Source organism: Bufo gargarizans, chromosome 11 (genome assembly GCF_014858855.1).
Source record: "Bufo gargarizans isolate SCDJY-AF-19 chromosome 11, ASM1485885v1, whole genome shotgun sequence".
Classification (NCBI taxonomy): domain Eukaryota; kingdom Metazoa; phylum Chordata; class Amphibia; order Anura; family Bufonidae; genus Bufo; species Bufo gargarizans.
The window spans coordinates 95,107,848-95,125,415 of record NC_058090.1 but is presented as its reverse complement, the minus strand read 5'-3'; the positions used below and the strand labels follow the sequence as shown (position 1 = coordinate 95,125,415).

At 41.7% G+C, this 17,568-nt stretch overlaps 1 protein-coding gene across 1 annotated transcript; it reads left to right on the top strand.

The window, feature by feature from the left end:
• Positions 1-6,122: 6,122 nt before the first annotated feature.
• Positions 6,123-7,058, top strand: LOC122921426 (olfactory receptor 1020-like). The gene has a single exon (XM_044271403.1). The coding sequence runs from the start codon at positions 6,123-6,125 to the stop codon at positions 7,056-7,058; it is 936 nt and encodes a 311-aa protein (XP_044127338.1).
• Positions 7,059-17,568: the final 10,510 nt, after the last annotated feature.

Genomic DNA, 17,568 nt, shown 5'->3' with positions numbered 1-17,568 from the left:
TACATGAGTACTAGATTCTCACAATGTGAATTACGACTGATAGCTCATTATTTATCCAGCCTGTAGCAGAGAGAAGAGCTTGGGTTGCCCCCTAGGCACTGGCCTATCGGGAAATCTCTCTGTAAGGTCTATGGCCAATCCGCCCCTGGACTTAAGCTGGATTTACATGGGCCAACTGAGCGGCTAATTGTTGGTAAGGAAGCGTTCCTTCCCGACAGTCGGCTTCTCGTTCAGCGAAGGAGACCGCTGCATTTACATGCAATGATCTCCTTCACTGCATGAGGACGAGGAATCGCTATTGCGATCACTTGTCCTCATCCAGAATCATGGTTTCTGAGCAGCAGATCGATGTTTAGACAGCAAGATCTGCTGAGTTTCGCTGGTTCATCAGGTGATCGGTGGCACATTTACATGGCCAGATTGTCGGGAATCTGCCCGATTCTCGGGCCATGTAAGTGCACTTTTACAGTAGGATTTGGTCGTGATGAAAAATGTAAAATAAAATGTTTACTGAAACAAATGATATACGAATCATTTCTGAAATATATAAAGTACAACTTTATTGCAAGCACGATCAAACTTTTCAATCAACTTTGAGCATCTAATACGTCTACAGGGCAATAATTCAACATGGGAATTCAAGACCTTAAAAAAAAAAAATTTGCTTAGTTTGTGTCCAGAGGGACATGGCAGCACACTATATAGGAAATTGCATTGCCAGTAAAAAAAATTGCTCAATGCTGGTTGAAAATGAGCAGATACAATTTCAAAGGTCATCAGAAGGTCTTCAGACGTGGTCAAAGAGCAACCAAAGACATGATCTTCCTCAGGTAAATATTCTGCATATTGAAAAAAAAAGTATACAATTTTTGGGAATAGAAAATCGCTAAGATCTAGTTTAACCCCTTAAGGACCAGGCTCATTTTCACCTTAAGGACCAGGCCATTTTTTGCAAATCTGACCAGTGTCACTTTAAGTGCTGATAACTTTAAAACGCTTTTACTTATACAGGCCATTCTGAGATTGTTTTTTCGTCACATATTGTACTTCATGACACTGGTAAAATAAAGTCAAAAAAATTAATTTTTTTGCATAATAAAATACCTAATTTACCAAAAATTTGGAAAAATTAGCAAATTTCAAAGTTTCAGTTTCTCTACTTCTGTAATACATAGTAATACCCCCAAAAATTGTGATGACTTAACATTCCCCATATGTCTACTTCATGTTTGAATTATTTTGGGAATGATATTTTATTTTTTGGGGATGTTACAAGGCTTAGAAGTTTAGAAGCAAATCTTGAAATTTTTCAGAAATTTACAAAAACCCAATTTTTAGGGACCACTACAGCTCTGAAGTCACTTTGCGAGGCTTACATAATAGAAACCGCCCAAAAATGACCCCATTCTATAAACTACACCCCTCAAGGTATTCAAAACTGATTTTACAAACTCCGTTAACCCTTTAGGTGTTGCACAAGAGTTATTGGCAAATGGGGATGAAATTTGAGAATTTCATTTTTTTGCCTAATTTTCCATTTTAACCCATTTTTTCCACTAACAAAGCAAGGGTTAACAGCCAAACAAGACTGTATCTTTATTGCCCTGACTCTGCCGTTTACAGAAACACCCCATATGTGGCCGTAAACTACTGTACGGCCACACAGCGGGGCGTAGAGTGAAAGGTGCGCCGTATGGTTTTTGGAAGCCAGATTTTGCTGGACAGTTTTTTTGACACCATGTCCCATTTGAAGCCCCCTGATGCACCCCTAGAGTAGAAACTCCATAAAAGTGACCCCATCTAAGAAACTACACCCCTCAAGGTATTCAAAACTGATTTTACAAACTTCGTTAACCCTTTAGGTGTTGCACAAGAGTTATTGGCAAATGGGGATGAAATTTGAGAATTTCATTTTTTTGCCTAATTTTCCATTTTAACCCATTTTTTCCACTAACAAAGCAAGGGTTAACAGCCAAACAAGACTGTATCTTTATTGCCCTGACTCTGCCGTTTACAGAAACACCCAATATGTGGCCGTAAACTACTGTACGGCCACACAGCGGGGCGTAGAGTGAAAGGTGCGCCGTATGGTTTTTGGAAGCCAGATTTTGCTGGACAGTTTTTTTGACACCATGTCCCATTTGAAGCCCCCCTGATGCACCCCTAGAGTAGAAACTCCATAAAAGTGACCCCATCTAAGAAACTACACCTCTCAAGGTATTCAAAACTGATTTTACAAACTTTGTTAACCCTTTAGGTGTTGCACAAGATTTAATGGAAAATAGAGATACAATTTCAAAATTTCACTTTTTTGGCAGATTTTCCATTTTAATATTTTTTTTCCAGTTACAAAGCAAGGGTTAACAGCCAAACAAAACTCATTATTTATGGCCCTGATTCTGTAGTTTACAGAAACACCCCATATGTGGTCGTAAACCACTGTACGGGCACACGGCAGGGCGCAGAAGGAAAGGAATGCCATACGGTTTTTGGAAGGCAGATTTTGCTGGACTGGTTTTTTGACACCATGTCCCATTTGAAGCCCCCCTGATGCACCCCTAGAGTAGAAACTCCAAAAAAGTGACCCCATTTTAGAAAGTACGGAATAGGGTGGCAGTATTGTTGGTACTAGTTCAGGGTAGATATGATTTTTGGTTGCTCTATATTACACTTTTTGTGCGGCAAGGTAACAAGAAATAGCTTTTTTGGCACGTTTTTTTTTTTTGTTATTTACAACATTCATCTGACAGGTTAGATCATGTGGTAATTTTATAGAGCAGGTTGTCACGGACGCAGCGATACCTAATATGTATACAATTTTTTTTATTTATGTAAGTTTTATACAATAACTTCATTTTTAAAACCAAAAAATTGTTTAGTGTCTCCATAGTCTGAGAGCCATAGTTTTTTCAGTTTTTGGGCGATTATCTTGAGTAGGGTCTAATTTTTTGCGGGATGAGATGACAGTTTGATTGGCACTATTTTGGGGTGCATATGACTTTTTGATCGCTTGCTATTACACTTTTTGTGACGTAAGATGGCAAAAAATAGCTTTTTTTACACCGTTTTTTTTTTTTTTTTTACGGTGGTCATCTGAGGGGTTAGGTCATGTGATATTTATATAGAGCCGGTCGATACGGACGCGGCAATACCTAATATGTATACTTTATTTTTATTTATGTAGGTTTTACACAATGATTTTATTTTTGAAACAAAAAAAATGATGTTTTAGTGTTTCCATAGTCTAAGAGCCATAGTTTTTTCAGTTTTTGGGCGATTATCTTGAGTAGGGTCTCATTTTTTGCGGGATGAGATGACGGTTTGATTGGTACTATTTTGGCGTACATGCGACTTTTTTGATCACTTTTATTACCTTTTTTGGGAAGTAAGGTGGGCAAAATTTCAATTTTCTCATAGTTTTTATTTTTTTATTTTTATGGCGTTCACTGTGCGGGGAAAGTAACATGGCCGTTTTATAGATCAGGTCGTTACGGACGCGGCGATACCTAATATGTGTAGTTTATTTTATTTTTTTAATTTTTATTCAGTGATAAATGTTTTTTTTTTTATCTTAACTTTTTTCACTTATTCTTTTTATTTTTTGACCCAGACCCACTTGGTTCTTGAAGATCCAGTGGGTCTGATGTCTGTAAAATACAGTACAGAAACTATATAGGTTTCTGCACTGTATTTTACTTACACTGAACAGATCTATGCTTTCAGCACAGATCTGTTCAGCACCATGGACAGCAGGACGCCTGAGCAGGCGTCCTGTTGCCATGGGAACCTTCCCCGTCTGCTCAGTTATGGTCAGAACTTCGCAGACGGGGAAGGGTGAGGACGGGGCTTCGGGGGGCTCTCTGGGGGCTCTCTCCCTCTCCATCGGGGGGCTGCAAAGGCACAGCAGCCCCCCGATCGGAGAGGGAGGGAGCTCCCTCTTACTGTTAACCTTTTCCATACAGCGGTCCGTACGGACCGCTGTATGGAAAGGGTTAAACGGCTGACATCGCATCAACGATGTCAGCCGTTTATACCAGGGTGCCAGCAATGTGCTGGCACCCTGGTATACCCACTGTACACCAACGATTACGCAATAGGAGGCGGGCGGGGGATCGCGATCCCGCCTGCCGCACCGCCCGCCTCCCGCAACGCCCCCACCGCCTGCGACACCCCCCCTGCACCACCCGCCGCCATCAAATCATGCAGGGGTGCAGGGGGGGGTGTACTATATTGATTTTAGGCACTCTAAAGTTTCTGATCCCCGCGGTCAGGGACCGCGGGGATCAGAAACTGCAAAAAGCGCAGCAAACCGCAGGTCTGAATTGACCTGCGGTTTTCTGCGATCGTCGATGCGGGGGGGTCAAATGACCCCCCCCTGCCTTGTTACAGGATGCCGGCTGAATGATTTCAGCCGGCATCCCGTTCCGATTAACCCCCGCGGCGCCGGCATCGCTATTTAAAGCCATGACGTACCGGTACGTCATGTGTCCTTAAGGACTCGGGAAACATGCCGTACCGGTACGTCATGTGTCCTTAAGGGGTTAAGAAATACTTTTTATGTCACTTATACAGATGTAACATAGCTGAAATAGCATGTTATCTACAGAAGTCATGGAATTTAGATTTGCTTTTTGTGTCAGTTTTTAGTTTGCTGCAATAGTAGCATGATAAAATAAAGTACAATTAAAGTTTAAAAAAACATTAACTTTATACAACACAACAAAAGCCATTGAGAAATTCAAGTGGGTAGGTGGAATTGGCATGATTCACAGGCTTTCTTTATAAAAGGGTGGGAGGAAACTCACAGGCGTTGTTTATGAGTGTTTGAGTGAAGCAGGACTCACAAGCATCATGAGACGTTGGGGAAGCAGGAATACTGTAAGACTGGGTGCGGGTGCGGGAACATGCGCAATTTTTTCGCGCGAGTGCATAACATTCTCATGCGTTTTGCACGCGCGTGAGAAAAATCAGCATGTTTCGTACCCAAACCCGAACTTCTTCACAGAAGTTCGGGCTTGGGATCGGTGTTCTGTAGATTGTATTATTTTCCCTTATAACATGGTTATAAGGGAAAATAATAGCATTCTTAATACAGAATGCATAGTACAATAGGGCTGGAGGGGTTAAAAAAAAAATAATTTAACTCACCTTAATCCACTTGCTCGCGCAGCCGGCATCTCTTCTGTCTTCTTCTTTGCTGTGTACAGGAAAAGGACCTGTGGTGACGTCACTCCGGTCATCACATGGTCCATCACATGATCCATCACCATGGTAAAAGAATCATGTGATGGACCATGTGATGACCGGAGTACACAGCAAAGAAGAAAACAGAAGAGATGCCGGCTGCGCGAGCAAGTGGATTAAGGTGAGTTAAATTATTTTTAAAAACTTTTTTAACCCCTCCAGCGCTATTGCTCTATGCATTCTGTATTAAGAATGCTGTTATTTTCCCTTATAACCATGTTATAAGGGAAAATAATAATGATCGGGTCTCCATCCCGATCGTCTCCTAGCAACCGTGCGTGAAAATCGCACCGCATCCGCACTTGCTTCTATGGGGCCTGCGTTGCGTGATAAACGCACAATATAGAGCATGCTGCGATTTTCACGCAACGCACAAGTGATGTGGGAAAATCACCGCTCATGTGCACAGCCCCATAGAAATGAATGGGTCCGGATTCAGTGTGGGTGCAATGCGTTCACCTCCCGCATCGCATCCGCGCGGAATACTCGCCCGTGTGAACTCAGCCTAACAGTCTTTTTGTATGAGTGTGGGAGAAAGCAAGACTTCACAGGGTTGCTCAATGTGTCCTGTTAGCATTCACACAGCTTTCAGCTTAAAAATAATCAATTAAGTCATAAAAACTATGTATCCTAGCGCTCAGCCACTCATTTTCATCATATGATGCTATCAAATAGAAGAATTGACAGATCTACTTTCCATGTGTGTGTTTCATGGTAGATACCCTACAGCAAAGGTTGGTCTGATAAGATGAGCATTGCACCTTTACAGTATATGTCAGTTTGTATTATATCTTCAGTGAGAATATACAAAAGATTAACCATCAGAACATTTGATTGTTTTATATGTTGGCTGCCATTCACCAGCTGCAGTACATCTAATGGAAGACTCAAATCAGACGACTCCAAGAGGATTCATCCTCCTTGGCCTGTCCAATGTGCCGTATCTCCAGGTCATCTGCTTTATTGTGTTCTTGATAATGTATATGATGACGTTATCCGGGAACGTTCTATTGCTCATTCTGGTAAGGATCAACTCAAAGCTCCACACTCCTATGTACTTTTTCTTGAGTAATCTCTCCATAATTGACATCTTCTTCTCCTCCACCATTGTCCCTAAAATTTTAATAAACACTCTTTCCAAAGACAGAAGCATTTCTCTGGTGGGATGTGCATTTCAAATGTATTTCCATTTGGCACTGGGAGCAACAGAATGTCTCATTCTTGCCGTCATGGCTTATGATCGATTTGCAGCCATCTGTAGACCACTGCACTATCAAACAATTATTAACAAGAAGATATGTGTTTGTTTAACTTCTATGTCATGGGTTGTGGGCTTTGGCAATGCCACCGTTCATGTGCCCCTCTTTTTTCAAGTCACCTTTTGCAAATCCCACCATGTCAACCACTTCTTCTGCGAGATGCCACCTTTTTTTCAACTATCCTGCAAAGATACTCGTCCAAATGAAATAGCCATGAACATTGCAGCACAGATCATTGTCTTGTGTTCATTCTTATGGACACTAATTTCATATATCCAAATCATCTCCACAGTCTTCAAAATCAATTCATCACAAGGGAGAGATAAAGCTTTCTCCACATGTGCCTCCCACCTCACTGTTGTGTCTCTGTACTATGGGACTATCATCTTCATGTACCTCAAACCTCGTTCTGCACACTCTCCTGACATAGACAAGACCGTGTCCATTCTATATACAGCAGTGACTTCAATGTTGAACCCCATAATCTATAGCATGAGGAACAAGGATGTCAAAAATACCATCAAAATAAAACTGTTTAGGAATTCAAACCATTAAAACAAGACACACAGTGTGAAAACATCAAGTAATTATAGAAGGTTTACCCACTTGCCCATAGCTTTGCATCAAGTACATGGATTTGATGGACCAAAATGGTTGATCGTCTCATTACTGGTGGATTAAAGGGGTTGTTTAGAGTATAAAAATATTTTAAATAGGGACAGCATGGTGTAAAAAAAAAAAAGTAAGTGATAAGTAATTCGTTCTGATGTGTCAGTTCCAACACATACGCCAAACATAGTGTTTAAGCATATAACCAAAAATGTGGTCTATTTGTTGCTTCTATAATCTTACCTTCCTACCTGGCGGGTAGACAAAATAAAAACAACATAATGAAAAGAAACGCTTTTAACAATTAGAAAACTGTTTTGAGCATTAAAAATGTCTTTAGCCTTGATTGCCTTTCTACCATGAATGATAGATAACTCATCATATATGAAAGTGAACAAACTTGTTAACTTTGATTTCTGCATCACATAATTTCCATAATCTAAACTATTTAAAGAATGCTTCGATCTTAAAACAAATTAATAGTTTGTCTTTCACAAAATAAATCTTTTCATGAAAAAATTTGTGAAATAAAGATTTTGTTAAATGCATATAAATGTAGTAAAACTTATTTAACATGTCTGCAAATTAAATTCTAAATGATATGCTTATTATTAGGTGGAAACTATTGTTAATGTAGCAGTTAGAAAAATTTCTTCACAAATAACTTGAAAGAAAAAATTATTCAGAAACACCTTGATATGAAATCTGAGAGAATTTTAAATTAAGATAATTCATACAAAAACAACATCCTTAAAGGGGTAGTCCAACTTTTTGAACATTTTTAACTTTAAACTGCCTGTTATACAGTGTTATTCACCCCCCCCCCCCCTTGACTTTCTTTGTGTTTTGTTACATTACAGCCTTAAAGGGAGTCTGTCAGCAGATTTACCCCTTTTTAACAGTTGCCATACCGCTGTAGCCGCAAAACAGATGATTAACACAGTACCTTTATATGCTTTGGTGGACTTTTAAATATGCCAAAAACGAACTTTGATGAGGGCTCGCAAGTGCCCAGGGCGGAGTCCACCGGGTTGGAGCCCAGGCAGCTCTGCCTCTTCGGCTCTTATCCCCGCCCAGCCTCCTCCTCTGCTCGCCTATCTGTTGTCTCTCCCCCTCAGCGAGATCCCGCGCCGACGCGATGACTTCCTTGGTCGGGGCATGCGCATAAGCTACTGCGATGCCGTGTCAGCAATGGGCATGGCAGTGCGCATGCCCCGGCCAAGGAAGTTATCGCATAGGCGCGGGATCTCGCTGAGGGGGAGAGACAACAGATAGGCGAGCAGAGGAGGAGGCTGGGCGGGGATAAGAGCCGAAGAGGCAGAGCTGCCTGGGCTCCAACCCGGTGGACTCCGCCCTGGGCACTTGCGAGCCCTCATCAAAGTTCGTTTTTGGCATATTTAAAAGTCCACCAAAGCATATAAAGGTACTGTGTTAATCATCTGTTTTGCGGCTACAGCGGTATGGCAACTGTTAAAAAGGGGTAAATCTGCTGACAGACTCCCTTTAAGTTCAACGTTTTGTTAATAGAATGTGTCGGCAGATAAGAACCGTTTGGCCCATCTAGTCTGCCCAAAAACATAGAATGTGTCGGCAGATAATCTGAATTGTATGTAATGGATCAGAACACAATAATCTAGGTTGGTGAAGTGAAATGAGAAAAATATATACATAAAACTATTGTTTAAACTAGAAAACAGAAAATTGGCATGTGCGTATGTATTCACCCCCTTTGTTAGGAAGCCCATAAAAAGCTTTGGTGCAACCAATTACCCTTAGAAGTCACATAATTAGTGAAATAATGTCCACCTATGTGCAATCTAAGTGTCACATGATCTGTCATTACACATACACACCTTTTTTGAAAGGCCCCAGAGGCTGCAACACCTAAGCAAGAGGTATCACTAACCAAACACTGCCATGAAGACCAAGGAACTCTCCAAACAAGTAAGGGACAATGTTGTTGAGAAGTAAAAGTCAGGGTTCGGTTATAAAAAAAATATCCAAATCTTTGATGATCCCCAGGAGCACCATCAAATCTATCATAACCAAATAGAAAGAACATGGCACAACAGCAAACCTGCCAAGAGACGGCAGCCCACCAAAACTCACGGACCGGGCAAGGAGGGCATTAATCAGAGAGGCAGCACAGAGACCTAAGGTAACCCTGGAGGAGCTGCAGAGTTCCACAGCAGAGACTGGAGTATCTGTACATACAGTAGGACGACAAAAAGCCATATGCTCCATAAAGCAGAGTGGCCAGAGGAAAGCCATTACTTCCAGCAAAAAACAAAAAGGCACGTTGTGAGTTTGCAAAAAGGCATGTGAGAGACTACCAAAATGTATGAAGGAGGGTGCTCTGGTCTGATGAGACTAAAATTGAATTTTTGGGCCGTCAAAGAAAACGCTATGTCTGGCGCAAACCCATCACATCACATCACCCAAAGAACACCATGTTTTTTAGCAGCCGGGACTGGGAAACTGGTCAGAGTTGAGGGAAAGATGGATGGTGCCAAATACAGGGATATTCTTGAGCAGAACCTGTCCCACTCTGTGCGTGATTTGAGGCTAGGATGGAGGTTCACCTTCCAGCAGGACAATGACCCCAAACACACGGCTAAAGCAACACTTGAGTGGTTTAAGGGAAAACATGTAAATATGTTGGAATGGCCTAGTCAAAGCCCAGATCTCAATCCAATAGAAAATCTGTGGTCAGACTTAGATTGCTGTTCACAAGCGCAAACCATGCAACTTGAAGGTGCTGGAGCAGTTTTGCAAGGAGAAATGTGCAAAAATCCCAGTGGTAAGATGTGGCAAGCTCATAGAGACTTATCCAAAGCGACTTGGAGCTGTGATTGCAGCAAAAGGTGGCTCTACAAAGTATTGACTTTAGGGGGTGAATAGTTATGCACTTTTACTTTTTCTGTTATTTTGTCCTATTTGTTGTTTGTTTCACAATAAAAAAAAATCTCCAAAGTTGTGGGCATGTTCTGTAAATTAAATGATGCAAATCCTTAAACAATCCATGTTAATTCCAGGTTGTGAAGCACCAAAACACAAAAAAAGTCAAGGGGGTGAATACTTTTGCAAGGGGTGTTGGAAAAAAACATATTCACCTGCTCCCCACAACTCTATTCCAGCTCACTATGTCCCTGGCTCCCTTCAGCAGTCTTCTGATCCCTGTTTTGAAAACTTTTAGGCAGATGGGCCACAGGCAATACTGCAGCTAATGACTAGCCTCAGTGGTGACCCAACAGTCACATGCCACATAAGGACATACCACCGTTGAGGACAGTCGTTGGCTACAGCAGTGCACGTGTTCCTGTACTTATGGAAGTTTACTGAATAGGGAAAGGAAGATTGCTAAAAGGGAGCCAGCAACCCAGGGAGATGGAACAAAATGGTGGGGAGCAGGTGAGCATGATTGTTCTCAACTAGTACAACAGGCGGGGGATGAAGGTTATTTGTTAATAACTTCTTTATTGCAAATCTTAAAAGATACACTCCATAAAAATAGACATCTAAAAATTCTAAATATTCTTTTTACTTTTTTTACCTACAATTCACCTCAACCTGTTTATCCCAAACCAAGGGAAGGAAAAAGTACTGTAACCCTTGGAAGACTTCTTAATCTCAATTACTTCAAACTTTGGTCCATTTTTAGATTTGATGTTGATTACAGGATCTTATCTCTTCATACTCTTTTACCCTAATCACTATATTCAACTATTCTGCTACTGGCAGGAAGTCTGCAGATATCCATTCTCCAGTTGAATGGTAAAAAAGTTCAAAAAGGTGGACAAAATGCAGAATGTAACATCCAAGGTACAGCATAGTAATTTTTACCTTAGCATGATGCTTTAGATGATACCTACATAAAAGAAAACATCCATTAACTATAAGCCAGGGGTGCACAACTTTCTTTGGTATGGGAGACACATTACAACATTGTTCTATTTTAAGGGGCCACAAAAAAATTGATGATAGGCACTTGCTTGCATTGGCTTATTACACAGGCAATGGAAAGTCAATGGGGAGGAATGATCGCTACTATAGTCATTCCTCCCTCATTCGATTCTACTGACTATCTGCAGCACATCCCTGATTACACAGAGAGATATGTTGACAATAATCATCTTACATCTTTCATTCTGATGAAATATGCAAATCAGCTGACAAATGACTGATTATACAGGAAAGTTATTAAAAATGAGCGTTCTTTTGAACACTTCACTGCAGAGGACGGCGCTCATTGGTTACTACTAAGGAAAGCACTCATTGGTTAACTTTGGCTCCTTATTATTTAAATATGCAAACTGAAACCACAATAAATTATTAAAATGAGTTCCCTATTTTTTGTCAGTCGTTTTCATATGAAATATGCATAGTTTCATGTAAATGCTATAAAAATTGCATTGGTTTTTATTGGCATGTTTTTTTTGTATTTTATTTTACTTTTTTGATTTATTTTCTTACTTATTTCTTTTAAATATGTCTCCCAATGGGTCATAAAAAGAATTTATTTTATTATCATGGGCGTAGTTAAAGGTTCAAGGGCCCTAGTGAAGGAATTCAACTTGGGTCCAATTCCCTCAGTGCTTTGTGGCAAGGGGCAGGGGAGCACCTGGCCTTTCTGCTACCTGAGGTAAAAATTTAAACGGCAACCCCCATGTCAAATTCTCACCCTAAGGCTTAGTTCACACGAACGTGTGTGATCTGTGGCCGTATTGCGGCCCGCAAATCGCGGGTCGCAATACACGGCCACAGTTCCGTGTGCATTCCGATTCACGGATGCGGACCCATTCACTTCAATGGGTCCGCAAATCCGGAATAGTGGAACGGCCGCACGGGACGGGACCCCTCGGAAGCACTACGGAGTGCTTCCGTGGGGTTACGTCCCGTACCTCCGTTCCGCAAAAAGATAGAACATGTCCTATCTTTTAGCGGAACGGGCGGATCGCGGACCCATTAAAGTGAATGGGTCCGCGATCCGATGCGGCTGACCTGCGGCCGGCGATCGTGCATTGCGGCCCGCTGTTTGCGGGCCGCAGCACGAGCACGGGTCACACACGTTCGTGTGAACTCGGCCTAACCCCTTCCGACCAGCCCTACTGTTAAAGACATACTTGGAAAACATGACATACAGCGCTATTAAACATACAGGGTAATACAGCGTCACTTACCTATTACATTCAGTGATATCCTCTGATGTAGATGTTCTTTTTCCTCATTTTCTCCATTCAGACCAGACCACCATGATAATTTCTTTCAACTATCTCTTGTCTCTACAGAGTCTGACAAACGTTTCCGTCATCCTCACACTTTCTCAACACCCCATCCTGCCAACCCCAATACTTTGTCTGCTGTGCTCCCTAATAGTATATTGCAGAAACAGATAATCCCCCTAAAAATACTAGTACCACACAAATACTGCCCCTTCAATAATTATTGGCACACTGTGCCCTAAAAAATAGCTGCGCCAAGCAAATAGTGTCCCTGACATTAATAGTGTAAACATAATGTCCCCCCCAAAAAAATTGTGCTAAGCTGATAATGTGCCAGGGTACCCCCCACCCCCACAGTAACAGTGCTCTCTACAGTCCCACCAATAGAAATAATTATCTCCTAGAGTGGACGGTGTCAACAGTACCCCCAATAGCAATAATGCCCCCATTGTGCCCATACTAGTAACCATTTTCCCCATAGCCCCCTTGTTATGATACTTCTCCTTATAATGTTTGCCAGAAGAAAAAAAACCATCTTATGTGTGCCAGTACAAAAATCCCCCCTAAAATGTGCACCTGTATAAAAAAGACCCCCCTTAAATTGTGTACCAGTACAAAATCTAACCCCTTACCTTTCAAATTAGACCCCATATCATATCATCAGATGAAACCCCTATATCACACCTCAGATAAGACCCTATATCAGATCTTAAGATCAGACCTCCATATCACATCCTCAGATCACACCTCCAAATCAGACCCCCATATCAGACCTCAAATTAGATCCTTATATCAGATCCTCAAATCAGACCCCATATTAGATCCTCAAACCCCCATATCAGATTCTCACATCAGACCCCAATATCAGACCTCCATGTGAGACCCCTATATCAGACCTCAGATCAGACCCTAGTTTCAGACCTCAGATTAGACCCCTATCAGACACCCCTAATATCAGAACTTAGATCATATTCCCATTAGACCTCCATGTCAGACCCTCTTTAGAGCTCTATGTGAGACCCCATATCAGACCACCTTTATACCTGCATGTCAGACTCCCGCTTCAGACCTCAGATCAGGACTCCTCACCCCCATATCAGCCCTCACCCCCATTAGACCTCTATGTCAGACCCCAAAGTATTAGACATCAGATAAGACCTTAAAATAACTTACCTCTCCTGCGCCTCTTCCGATACAGTGGTCTCCCAGGCATTCTTTTCTCACTAATCTTCTCTGAGCCTGTCCTGCATTGTCACATGACTGTCTGCAGCGTTATGATATCCTCCCATTCTTGTTTAGTGTTTTATGTATCGTAGATTCGCTAACAGGGATGTGCATATGCCAGAGACTTTTGTTAGTCTTTAGCTGACACTCTAGGATTCTTCTTCACCTCATTGAGCAGTCTGCGCTGTGCTCTTGCAGTCATCTTTACAGGACGGCCACTCCTAGGGAGAGTAGCAGCAGTGCTGAACTTTCTCCATTTATAGACAATTTGTCTTACCGTGGACTGATAAACAGCAAGACTTTTGCAAGTCAACAATTCTTAATCGTAGGTCTTCTGAGAGCTCTTTTGTGCGAGGCATCATTCACATCAGGCAATGCTTCTTGTGAAAAGCAAACTCAGAACTGGTGTGTGTTTTTTAAAGGGCAGGGCAGCTGTAACCAACACCTCCAATCTCATCTCATTGATTGGACTCCAGTTGGCTGACACCTCACTCCAATTAGCTCTTGGAGATGTCATTAGTCTAGGGGATCACATACTTTTTCCACCTGCACATGTTTTTTTTATTTTTAAGTACTACTGAATTCTATTGACTACTCACTATATGCGGTCCATGTGTGTGTGTGTACACATGTATGTATACATGTTTGCATATGTGTATGCACATGTATGGATCCATGTCTGTGCATGTACAGTCCGGCCGAAAGTTTAGAGAATTACATAAATATTGGAAATTGGAAAAGTTGCTGCTTAAGTTTTTATAATAGCAATTTGCATATACTCCAGAATGTTATGAAGTGTGATCAGATGAATTGCATAGTCCTTCTTTGCCATGAAAATTAACTTAATCCCCAAAAAAACCTTTTCACTGCATTTAATTGCTGTGATTAAAGGACCTGCTGAGATCATTTCATTAATCGTCTTGTTAACTCAGGTGAGAATGTTGACGAGCACAAGGCTGGAGATCATTATGTCAGGCTGATTGGGTTAAAATGGCAGACTTGACCTGTTAAAAGGGGGGTGATGCTTGAAATCATTGTTCTTCCATTGTTAACCATGGTGACCTGCAAAGAAACGCGTGCAGCCATCATTGCATTGCATAAAAATGGCTTCACAGGCAAGGATATTGTGGCTACTAAGATTGCACCTCAATCAACAATTTATAGGATCATCAAGAACTTCAAGGAAAGAGGTTTAATTCTTGTTAAGAAGGCTTCAGGGTGTCCAAGAAAGTCCAGCAAGCGCCAGGATCGTCTCCTAAAGAGGATTCAGCTGCGGGATCTGAGTGCCACCAGTGCAGAGCTTGCTAAGGAATGGCAGCAGGCAGGTGTGAGCGCATCTGCACGCACAGTGAGGCGAAGACTTTTGGAAGATGGCCTCGTATCAAGAAGGGCAGCAAAGAAGCCACTTCTCTCCAAAAAAAACATCAGGGACAGATTGATCTTCTGCAGAAAATATGGTGAATGGACTTCTGAGGACTGGGGCAAAGTCATATTCTTCGATGAAGCCTCTTTCCGATTGTTTGGGGCATCAGGAAAAAGGCTTGTCAGGAGAAGAAAAGGTGAGAGCTACCATCAGTCCTGTGTCATGCCAACAATAAAGCATCCTGAGACCATTCATGTGTGGGGTTGCTTCTCATCCAAGGGAGTGGGCTCACTCACAATTTTGCCCAAAAACACAGCCATGAATAAAGAAATAAAGAATGGTACCAAAACACCCTCCAACAGCAACTTCTTCCAACAATCCAACAACTGTTTGGTGAAGAACAATGCATTTTCCAGCACGATGGAGCCCCGTGCCATAAGGCAAAAGTAGTAACTAAGTGGCTCGGGGACCCAAACGTTGACATTTTGGGTCCATGGCCTGGAAACTCCCCAGATCTTAATCCTATTGAGAACTTGTGGTCAATCCTCAAGAGGCGGGTGGACAAACAAAAACCCATTAATTCTGACAAACTCCAAGAAGTGATTATGAAAGAATGGGTTGCTATCAGTCAGGAATTGGCCCAGAGGTTGATTGAGAGCATGCCCAGTCGAATTGCAGAGGTCCTGAAAAAGAAGGGCCAACACTGCAAATACTGACTCTTTGCATAAATGTCATGTAATTGTCGATAAAAGCCTTTGAAACGTATGAAGTGCGTGTAATTATATTTCACTGCATCACAGACACAACTGAAACAAAGATCTAAAAGCAGTTTAGCAGCAAACTTTGTGAAAACTAATATTTGTGTAATTCTCAAAACTTTTGGCCACGACTGTATATGTATATGCATAAGTAGTGAATATATACACTCACCTAAAGAATTATTAGGAACACCTGTTCTATTTCTCATTAATGCGATTATCTAGTCAACCAATCACATAGCAGTTGCTTCAATGCATGTAGGGTTGTGGTCCTGGTCAAGACAATCTCCTGAACTCCAAACTGAATGTCAGAATGGGAAAGAAAGGTGGGCTACAACAGCAGAAGACCCCACCGGGTACCACTCATCTCCACTACAAATAGGAAAAAGAGGCTACAATTTGCACGAGCTCACCAAAATTGGACTGTTGAAGACTGGAAAAATGTTGCCTGGTCTGATGAGTCTTGATTTCTGTTGAAACATTCAAATGGTAGAGTCCGAATTTGGCGTAAACAGAATGAGAACATGTATCCATCTTGCCTTGTTACCACTGTGCAGGTTGGTGGTGGTGGTGTAATGGTGTGGGGGATGTTTTCTGGGCACACTTTAGGCCCCTTAGTGCCAATTGGCCATCGTTTAAATGCCACGGGCTACCTGAGCATTGTTTCTGATCATGTCCATCCTCTGATGGCTACTTCCAGCAGGATAATGCACCATGTCACAAAGCTTGAATCATTTCAAAATTGGTTTCTTGAACATGACAATGAGTTCACTGTACTAAAATGGCCCCCACAGTCACCAGATCTCAACCCAATAGAGCATCTTTGGGATGTGGTGGAACGGGAGCTTCGTGCCCTGGATGTGCATCCCTCAAATCTCCATCAACTGCAAGATGCTATCCTATCAATATGGGCCAACATTTCTAAAGAATGCTATCAGCACCTTGTTGAATCAATGCCACGTAGAATTAAGGCAGTTCTGAAGGCAAAAGGGGGTCCAACACCGTATTAGTATGGTGTTCCTGATAATTCTTTAGGTGAGTGTATGTGAACATATTTGTTTATTCATTTATTGATGGATTTGCATACTCTTTTATCGATTGGTCCATCTAGACTATCGATCTGTTCCCACCATAGGTAAATAAGTACAATTTATTTTCTATATATAGAGTTTCTATATGTTTTTTATATATTATATATATTTTTTATCTTTATATGTATTTTTACTTTTTGGGCAGATCCATTTATTAATGTATATACTATAGTTATATCTATAGGGACTCAGAATGGTCTAAATAGGCAAATCTTCCTATATCCTAATACTTATATTAAAACTACGTAACCCACTTACTGCACCGACCTACCCAATAACAACAGGATAGCTCAAGCAGGGAGCAACACCAACTCTGCTTCTTTCGACATCACCGGACGGCCGGCTGCATTGCGTTCCACAGGTGGAGCGCACAGCCGAACTTCCGTTTTTTGCGTTCCACAGGTGGGAAGCACGCCCCGGCTTCCTGTCGGTAGGTCGTAAGTGCTGTATAGGCAGGGTGCATGTCCAGGCCTCCGGTAATGTGACCGGGGGGCGGGACCTGCATCCCCGTACTAGATCGCACTGCAGTGCCTAAAGAGCGATTTTTAGTAGTCTTTTTAGTTTATTTCAGTATTCTATTTGGCCCTAAATAAAAGAGGGTTTTTAGAATGAATGTGATGTATACGTTATAATATATGTTTAGACGAACAGGTGCACTTCCGGTTCTGGTGTCATGCCACCAGAAGTGCAATCCTGACCATGAGACACTGATTTCCCCCATTAATTGTTTAGAGTAAATATAGACCTGCCAGTGTACTTTTGTCTACATACTCCTCTCCTGATGAAGGGGGTTTGATA

Bases quoted from the DNA above. Each gene is read 5' to 3' on its own strand.
- LOC122921426 (XM_044271403.1), top strand. From the start codon at position 6,123: ATGGAAGACTCAAATCAGACGACTCCAAGAGGATTCATCCTCCTTGGC.